Source organism: Diaphorina citri, unplaced genomic scaffold (genome assembly GCF_000475195.1).
Source record: "Diaphorina citri unplaced genomic scaffold, Diaci psyllid genome assembly version 1.1 scaffold293, whole genome shotgun sequence".
NCBI lineage: Eukaryota > Metazoa > Arthropoda > Insecta > Hemiptera > Psyllidae > Diaphorina > Diaphorina citri.
The window spans coordinates 174,880-185,338 of NW_007377729.1; the positions used below are offsets into that span (position 1 = coordinate 174,880).

At 36.1% G+C, this 10,459-nt stretch overlaps 1 protein-coding gene across 1 annotated transcript in view; it reads right to left on the reverse strand.

Moving 5' to 3' along the window:
* The window catches only part of LOC103507161 (lipase 3-like), a 17,172-nt gene that overhangs the window by 5,379 nt on the left and 1,334 nt on the right, over positions 1 to 10,459 (reverse strand). The window contains exon 3 of the mRNA XM_026822091.1: positions 8,268 to 8,282. Within this exon, the coding sequence (XP_026677892.1) occupies positions 8,268 to 8,282 (15 nt within the window). The remainder of the gene's footprint in view (positions 1 to 8,267; positions 8,283 to 10,459) is intronic.

A 10,459-nucleotide genomic window follows, 5' to 3' on the forward strand; every position in this document is an offset into this window, starting at 1 on the left:
TATGAGACAGTCGGAAGGTTTGTGAGACAGTCGGAAGGTTTATGAGACAGTCGGAAGGTTTGTGAGACAGTCGGAAGGTTTATGAGACAGTCGGAAGGTTTGTGAGACAGTCGGAAGGTTTATGAGACAGTCGGAAGGTTTGTGAGACAGTCGGAAGGTTTATGAGACAGTCGGAAGGTTTGTGAGACAGTCGGAAGGTTTATGAGACAGTCGGAAGGTTTGTGAGACAGTCGGAAGGTTTATGAGACAGTCGGAAGGTTTGTGAGACAGTCGGAAGGTTTATGAGACAGTCGGAAGGTTTGTGAGACAGTCGGAAGGTTTATGAGACAGTCGGAAGGTTTATGAGACAGTCGGAAGGTTTATGAGACAGTCGGAAGGTTTATGAGACAGTCGGAAGGTTTATGAGACAGTCGGAAGGTTTATGAGACAGTCGGAAGGTTTATGAGACAGTCGGAAGGTTTATGAGACAGTCGGAAGGTTTATGAGACAGTCGGAAGGTTTATGAGACAGTCGGAAGGTTTATGAGACAGTCGGAAGGTTTATGAGACAGTCGGAAGGTTTATGAGACAGTCGGAAGGTTTATGAGACAGTCGGAAGGTGTGTGGCGGGAAAAGCTTTAGATCCAGGTCTCCCCGATCTTGGACGGACAGACCTAGGTCGGAAGATTTTCGGCCACACGTGACGGTCTGACCGCGAGAGGCCGGAATAATAGGTACACCAGTTTCTTATTCTATTCCTAATTACTATTCTATTCTATTCCAGACTGTATTACCGTTAATCCTGGCACATACTCCTGCTGGTGCGTCGTCCAAACAACTGACACATTATTCTCAACTCATGAAAATGGGTAAGTTTCGTCTCATAGGAAATGACGATATGTGAAAAAACCATTTTCTCATGAAAATTTGTAATGAAACACATTTTATTTTGGTTCACATTTAATTTGATGAGTGAAACCGAAATGCAATCAATAGATCTACTGATTGCAATTTTAGATTTAGACAAGGTTTACGTTAAAGACTCAAAGACCCAAGTGACCTCACCCATAAAGCTCTATTCATGTTCTTGTGTGATCAAGTTCTCCAACAGCTGAGGACAAAATTCAATGCCTGATTGATGTGAGTGTAAACTCGGAATATCTGTTTGGGATAAAATCCGGCTCGGGCGGGGCTTTATTTCTATTGAATGTTAAGTTGTGTCCACACAGAGTATACGTCAATAACCTGCCTTATGCCTACATATTGTTCCAATTATGTACATAAGATCTTTTAGATTTTGTGATTTACAATTACTTTTTTTTCAGATAGGTACCTCACAAGCGTCTTGAGAAATTTTCAGAAATTATGAAAATAGGGCACAATGCAGCAATCTTCCTATACCGATATCTTAACAAGTTTCAACTTTGACGATTGCCTCTCAACGATTGCAGGTAAAGTTTGAAATTTGGTCGCTCTGATTGAACACTTACAAAATAGGCGACCTGCCGTATACCTACATATTGTTCCAATTATGTACATAAGATAAAAGAGATTTTGTGATTTACAATTACTTTTTTTTCAGATACCTCACAAGCGTCTTGAGAAAATTTCAGAAATTATGAAAATAGGGCACAATGCAGCAATCTTCCTATACCGATATCTTAACAAGTTCCAATGAAAATCACCCGAGTACCTACACCTACCATACATCAGAACTAAACACACCTTGATTTTATTTACTGATAAGACGATACTAGTGATAAGGATTCTTAATTAATTCATAGACGTGCTAAACATCGGAAGAAGTAAACATGTAGAACGTTTAGTTGAGGTCATACCAGAGTATGTCCAAGTTCCTTGCTAGCCATGTAAACAATGTTCTACATGTCAATATTAAACATTTGAATAATGCCTTGGCACGAGTTTCAATGAATGAAGAAGAAGAAGAAGAAGAAGAAGAAGAAGAAGAAGAAGAAGAAGAAGAAGAAGAAGAAAATTGAATAGTGAACATGAACACAATCTGATTGCAGATTTGAATACTCCGATTTAAGGTCGGGACACACAAAGCACCGAGCCCGCGCCGACATACGGCCGAATGTTGAACGTGCTACGGCGAGAAATAAAAACAAGGCATTAGAACTTATTGGAACACATATCACCGCACCACGACGCGACAGTGCTGGCGCGGTGCGGTGATGTTTGTACCGAACTTTAACCGTCAGTAACTTTGACAGTGTGAATAAACAATAAAGCGTAAGTTTGCAGTACTCAGTATTCTTATGTATGGTCGGGATCTGACCATCCTGACATCCTCCTCCTTGTGTGAACCACTCTGTATACAGTTTTGAGTTTATTGTTTTAATGACTATTGAGTATCTCTATCAACCTGAGCTTCTCAAGTTTAACAAGTGCCCGCGTGGGTTTTGGAGTTGCCAATTTCATTGTGTGAAGTTGTGAACTCAATGTAATGATTCAATCAAAGTTAACACGATGTTGGCGATGAATTGATACTATTAATGATCAACGGCCAAGTCAACAGACTGTGCCCTATAACACCAAAGTATGGAAAAGTATTTACAATTCCATATTTTGATCTAATTCGTCCAAATTCAAAATTCTGCTTTTCCATTGGCTATTACACTTGTAAGATACTTTTCCATACTTTGGTGATACCTATGAGGCACTGATGTTGATGCAAGAAATTGCACTGTTGACCAAAGACTTTTTAGTCAAAAGCTGATCCAAAATGGATCAACATGAGACTGTTGACCAGAGCGTCAGTGTCTGGTCGAGATGATAAAATTGAAATTGATAGGTAATGATGACTGGGGATGATGTATGTACTTTGGTATTTGGCATGGTAATGGACTGTAATAATCTAGTAATGCATGTTATACTGTATGTGTATGTGTAGTTATTACCTTTTACCTACAATATCTAGTCTCATTTTTCATGATAATGATTGTGGTTTCATTTTCAAATGTTGGTACCACGTGCTCATAAATAAGATTTTTGGAATCACGTGATGTACACATCATATTAGAATATACACAAGTACCTACCTGTGTGATATGTATGATGTCTATTTGTCTATGTAGAATGTAGATGTCTACAGGTATTTTTGTACTTACTTAGGTAATTAGGTAGGTACTTGTGATTAAGTTACTTCATGATTTTTTCCTTGTTCTTTTGAAACTGCCTGAATTTCGCGAGCACGTTTACGTATATTGCACCAATTTGTCTATTTCCAAATAGCGAATCTATCTATAATGATTCTCTATTTCTCTTATTAGAGAAGTATGCCTGGATTTCACGAGAACTCATCATCTCTGCCGAAAATTTCGCTTAGGTCTGTTTCACGAAGGTTGCTTGTTTCATCTACATAATTCTTTGCTGATACTAGCAGGTTACTAGCTGTAACAAAGTGGCTAAGTGTTTAACTGTACCTATATGGTACATACGTATCAGGCCGCTGATCCTTTTGATAACAAGCATTGCTACCTATACTTGAACTACCAATGTCAGTACTAAAAGCTAAAAGCTCTGTGACTGCTGAGGGAGTGCATCTAAAGATCTAAAGTCATTCCATCATGATCTAAAGTCATCAACTTCAAGTTCATTCTATGCAACCAAGTTGAATGAAGCATTGAAGCACAAATTATTATCATAAAACCCAGGCAAGCCTGCACTGTGCTTTTTAATTCATCTAAACATACTAGCGGGATTCCGGAGCGAAGCGACGGAATTCAGCTAGTTATTATCATAAAACCCAGGCAAGCCTGCACTGTGCTTTTTAATTCATCTAAACATAAGTCTTGAGACCTTAATACACTTTCAACTTATAGCAGCGCCTATGGAAAAAGGTAGGTAATTATAATTAGTAATTATTTATGTTTATAGGTAGAGGTAATACGAATGAACACATTTTCACCTTAGGTATACAACTTGGATCTTATAATTCTTATATCACGAGATAAGTACAGATACCATTTGATATGAAGTATTTTATTATCAATGCTATCACGTATCTCGACATGAGAATCACGAAGGAAAATATCAAGGCATTTTCAACCATGAATTATAAAGCTTGTTTTGTGTGAACGCCATTTTATACAACGGAGAATCCGTAATTAGACTAAGGCCTTTAGAAGTACGTCTTGAAAATCTGTGTCAAAGAAACATACTATCGTTATTTTTCTCATTACAAACATATTTGTAATTAGACCTTAAACTGATAAAAGTTAACGGAGAATCCGTAATTAGACTAAGGACTTTAGAAGTAGGTCTTGAAAATCTGTGTCAAAGAAACATACTATCGTTATTTTTCTCATTACAAACATAGGTATATTTGTAATTAGACCTTAAACTGATAAAAGTAGGTTTTGAAAATCTGTGTCAAAGAAAAATACGACTTACCGTTTATTCATACCAGAGTACCATGGAATAGTTGTACAATCTTACTGTCTCCCACAACTGCATGAGTTTCAAATAAACACCAACATGATTCTAGAATGGGATCGATCCTCATCTGATGAAGCCCTACTATACGCTTCTGATAATAAAATCTTTCAGCGATTCATCAATCACTAGCCAAGTATGACCGAAACCTAGGTGACGACATGCGAGCACAAAAATAATATGTGGGTCAAAGCAAAGGAAAATGTCCAGTTTGTTCACGCTTGAAATACATCTAGGCAGAGTGGATCTAGGTGGAACAACATTTTGTAGAGGACCATTGACAGATATGTATGTACCTACCTATAGCAGGGTCACTGGCAACACTGTACAAACCCTTGAAAATCTGTGTCAAAGAAAAATACGACTTACCGTTTATTCATACCAGCTATGTATGTATAATTTTATTAGACCTTATAATGACAAAAGTAGGTAATATGTGGGTCAAAGCAAAGGAAAATGTCCAGTTTGTTCACCCTTGAAATACATCTAGGCAGAGTGGATTACTCTAGGCAGGTCTAGGTGGAACAACATTTTGTAGAGGACCATTGACAGATATGTATGTACCTACCTATAGCAGGGTCACTGGCAACACTGTACAAACCCTTTTGTCGTATAAATTATACACTTGGCAACGTGAAGACTGACTTTAGCCTCTCCTTATAAGGGGATCCTTATTAAAAGGTATACTAACGAATCACTGAAGTTAAGTAATGTCACGCATGGTTGTTGTGTGAATGAGTGACCATCTAATATGTTTAACATAACAGGGTTCACTCATGCTCAGGAGGACAAATAAACGCTGGTTCTAATTTTGACGGAAAAGCGACGTGACATAATACCTGATAGGATCTAATTAGTTGAAAGGGTCGCCCTCACATTAGAAGCATCCAAAAGTCCATTCAGACCCAAAATTTAATAAGAAAATTTACTTTTATTAGGGAAAGATGTTTGCCAAGCTTTATCAAAATCGAACATACTTACAGGAGCTCACTATAGGTACGTTTGATCAAAACACAATACCTTTTTAGGTCGTAGGTAGGATATATAATGTGATTATCATAGGATTTATCAGCACAAGTGCCAAGTGCAGGAGTTGTTTGGGTTTTGTTTAAACAATTCAGTTGTATAGGAATACAGGGTATTGTTTAAACTTTTAAACCGTAAACACCTCGATATTCACACTAGTCTGATGGTGCAGACCAAAGTTACAAACATTGCAATTTAAATTGAACAAATTATGTAAACTACTTACAACCATCACAATCACCAAAGAAATGCAATATGGTAATTGTAAATAAATCGATAGACAAAACCACCTAGTTTTGTCATTTGTCAGTGCTAAAAAAGATTACGAGTTAAATATTAGATTATGATTTAAATATTAGATAATCCAAAATCTATTACAAGTAAGAAGCAGATCTGCCTGAACGTGATTGGTGTGTACGTATAAATTTTGGAACTTGTTCCAGGAAGACAAAACAGAGGCACCTATTGTAATAATTTTGGCATAGTCCTGTGCCAAATAGACCAGAGTGACACCAAATAATATTAAAATATTACCATCGTAGAACAACATATACAACCTATATCAGGCTTGTCCAACCCGCGGCCCGCGAAGGCCCGCCTAAAGAAAATGAACGAAAATGAGAAATAACAGTAAATATACTAAATAAAATAATTAATGCATGAAAATTTTTAAATTTATAAAAATTATCCCAGTTTACCGAAATGAACAATTCAATAAACTGATATTCTAACTGCGTGAGCATCAGTTTAAACAAAAGATTTTAATACTCTTAAAGTGAGTAATGCATTCATCTGAGATGCAGATGTATGTAGGACTGCATTCATCTGAGTTGCAGATGTATGTAGGACTGTATTCATCTGAGTTGCAGATGTATGTAGGACTGCATTCATCTGAGTTGCAGATGTATGTAGGACTGCATTCATCTGAGATGCAGATGTATGTAGGACTGCATTCATCTGAGATGCAGATGTATGCAGGACTGCATTCATCTGAGATGCAGAATGCAGATGTATGCAGGACTGCATTAGAAATTAGAATCCTGGTTATGGACCTTCATAAATCTTAGAATGACATAAGTATTAGAGTTAGAAATGGTGAGACGATTGCATACATTGAAAATAGAAATCACCAGACGAGAAATGGACATAGGACTGCATTCATCTGAGATGCAGATGTATGCAGGACTGCATTCATCTGAGATGCAGATGTATGTAGGACTGCATTCATCTGAGATGCAGATGTATGCAGGACTACATTAGAAATTAGAATCCTGGTTATGGACCTTCATAGATCTTAGAATGACATAAGTATTACAGTTAGAAATGGTGAGACGATTACATACATTGAAAATAGAAATCACCAGACGAGAAATGGACATTGGTCATTTCTCGACTCATGTCCATTTCTCGTCGCTCGTGCTTCACTATTTGTAAAGACTTGGATCTTAGATCCTAGAATGACTAAGAAAAGACTTATCGTTGTTAGACCATCGGAAGGATGACATGTGTCCGGTTATGCAACACGCAACGCGCGATGTGCAAATCGTAAATCGCGTTAGGAACCATCTAGCGTGTAATTAGAGTAATTAAGCCTTAACCTGTTATAGCCTATGGTGGGTCAAATGAGAGTTGAATCTCTAGACTCTAGACCAAACTATGTAGAATATGTTAGAAGTCCAGAGTGTATCAGTAGGTTGAACTTTGAACTACCTACATACAATTATCTTCTTAACGCACCTATGATTTTCACGGTCTTGGTATTACGTACATCAGTACTTACACTTAGGTACTTTTATAGTTGTTGAACGAACGAATGTAAAGTTTTAATTCCACGGTTTTGTATTCACTTTGTTTGTATTACGGAGTTAACTTCAGCCGACCCTCAATGAGTGACAACTTTATGTCAATTTCACTCCCTTGATCATAATTAAGTATGAATTTGAGTATACCTATAATTTATCACGATGTAGAATCCAGCCCTTAGTTCTGAATGTTCACGTCACTTCCGATTTAATACTTGCAGTTTACATCACTGCTAAACATCAGTCCAGTCACCTTAATTATTAATTAATATTTTAATACATGAGTACATTATATTCCTTATACCTAATCGAACTTATATGTAATGAATATTGTGGCCACTCATCAAAGTTGTCACCTAACATCGTGTGATCCGGAATACGGATGGTTAAGGGTGAATCAACTATAATGCCGAAAATTTCGCTTAGGTCTGTTTCACGAAGGTCGCTTGTATCATCTAATTCTTTGCTGATACTAGCAGGTTACTAGCTATAACAAAGTGGCTAAGTGTTTATCTGTACCTATATGGTACATACGTATCAGGCCGCTGATCCTTTTGATAACAAGAATTGCTACCTACTTGAGCTAGATACCAATGTCAGTACTGAAAACTCTGTGACTGCTGAGGGAGTGCATCTAAAGATCTAAAGTCATTCCATCATGATCTAAAGTCATCAACTTCAAGTTCATTCTATGCAACCAAGTTGAATGAAGCATTGAAGCACAAATTATTATCATAAAACCCAGGCAAGCCTGCACTGTGCTTTTTAATTCATCTAAACATAAGTCTTGAGACCTTAATACATTTTCAACTTATAGCAGCGCCTATGGAAAAAGGTAGGTAATTATAATTGGTAATTATTTATGTTTATAGGTAGAGGTAATACGAATGAACACATTTTCACCTTAGGTACAACTTGGATCTTATATGTATATCGCGAGATAAGTACAGATACCATTTGATATGAAGTATTTTATTATCAATGCTATCACGTATCTCGACATGAGAATCACGAAGGTCTCTTGAAATTTTCATTTGTATTGGTGGAGACACCAAAATCTCTCGATAAATTTATCAATAGGGGAAAATGAAAACAGATCGCTTTTTTTGTTTTACAATATTATTTTAGTGTTGTGTATACCCTTGAAAGTTCTAACTTTTTAATATTGATAAATTTAATGTTTACGAGGTGGTAACTCGTATAATGGTGGAGACAAAAGATTTTCTTTTGATATCTAGAGAGAAATTTTCAGCAAATGCTGACTGTATCTGATGTACATACATGGGTACAACGCCGCAGTGCAATCTAATATGAATAATAACCAATATGTAAAGTAAGTTTGTTTATAAGCCTATGATGTGTGATGTGACTTACCTACGAGCATGTATAGTATAACTATTATGACTATAACTAGATCTTGTCACTTCCTAGTATGTACTTTCTCTACTGTAAGCCACATAGGTAATGTACTTGTAACTTCTACGACATCTTAACAATAGCTGGGAGTAGGTGATGTATAATACAGATAGCTATTATCTATAACTAGTGCCAAGTGCAGGAGTTGTTTGTTTAAATTTAAACAATTCAGTTGTATAGGAATACAGGGTACCTATTGTTTAAAGTTTCAAACCATAAAGGTATAGTTTTTGTTTGTGTGAAAAAAAGTGATAACACCCCGATATCCACACTAGTCTGATGATGCAGACCAAAGTTACAAACTCTTTGCAATTTAAATTGAACAAATTATGTAAACCACTTACAACCATCACAATCACCAAAGAAATGCAATATGGTAATTGTAAATAAATCGATAGACAAAACCATCTAGTTTTGTCATTAAATTTGTCAGTGCTAAAAAAGATTACGAGTATTATGATTTAAAATTTAATATTTATATCTAATATTTAATATTAGATAATCCAAAATCTATTACAAGTACGAAATTCAAATTTCACACTCTCACGAGGTCAGAGTGGCTATTGTGAACGAAAAAATTACCTACTACTTACATAATTATATTAATATTACCTATGGGATAACTTTGAACCACATCTATCTGACTCCTCATGAGCTCACGTGACGTGAGGACAGTGTGTTTCTATTTCTACCAGTCACCTTATCAACAGGATGGTAGGACACTTTCATTAATTCATTTGTATTGGGAAGACCACAGCATCCTATTAACGCGCTAATATCACGTGTTATTTTGTTTGTTTAGGAGAAAAAGAACAAACTACGAAAGGACAAACAAAATTGAATTAGAAATCTGTCAAAACAAAGTTGAACTCGTTATCAGATTTATATCTTCAGGCTTGACCGTCAAACTTGAGTACAAAGACATAATGTGACAAGTGTCATTGACAAGAGAACACAAGACTTGCTGCAATATCCTTAGGATATGACATTATGTACCTATATGACATTAGTTATTGTTGTTATAACATTATTTTATGGCATTAGTTGTTATTACCGAGTAGGTAGGTATGACATTCGTATGTAGGTACTTCGATATGAAGTTAGGTCTATGTTAAGTATTAACTGATTGTTATCGTTAAACTTTTACTTTTTTTGGTACCTAATTGCCACAGGTTTGAAGGACATTCGAAATATTATTCTTCTTCATTTTTTCCCGCTCATGCGGGTTCGGCATTCGAAAATCATTCGCCGATATTGTAAAAGAAGAAGAAGAAGAAGAAGAAGAAGAAGAAGAAGAAGAAGAAGAAGAAGAAAAAGAAGAAGAAGAAGAAGAAGAAGAAGAAGAAGAGATTCCTTCATGAGATTGTCATTACAAACATCTACGCGTACATACGCACAGATAACATCATTCTAAAATCATTAATCATTGAAACAATTCGAACCCCAAACCGGCAATAAGATAAATTTTGAAGATTTGACCTTCCTCTCTCGCGCGGAGTTTATGAATGTCGCTGGAATTCATGTTGAGGAGATTGTTTATTAATTTCTTATCTGATTTGAGCAATCATTCTTTCAAATTTAGTTTTAGGGTGCTTACTGCTTATGGTGGACTTAGTGAATTTCAAGAATGTACACTATCAGATATTGTAATTTTTTAAAAGCTTTTCTTTCAAGTTTAGTTTTACTATGCTTATGCTGGGCTTAGTGGATTTAAAGAATGTTCAATATCCGATGGTATAAAGCTTCTGGTAATGTTTCTGATCTGATAAGGTTTGGGGG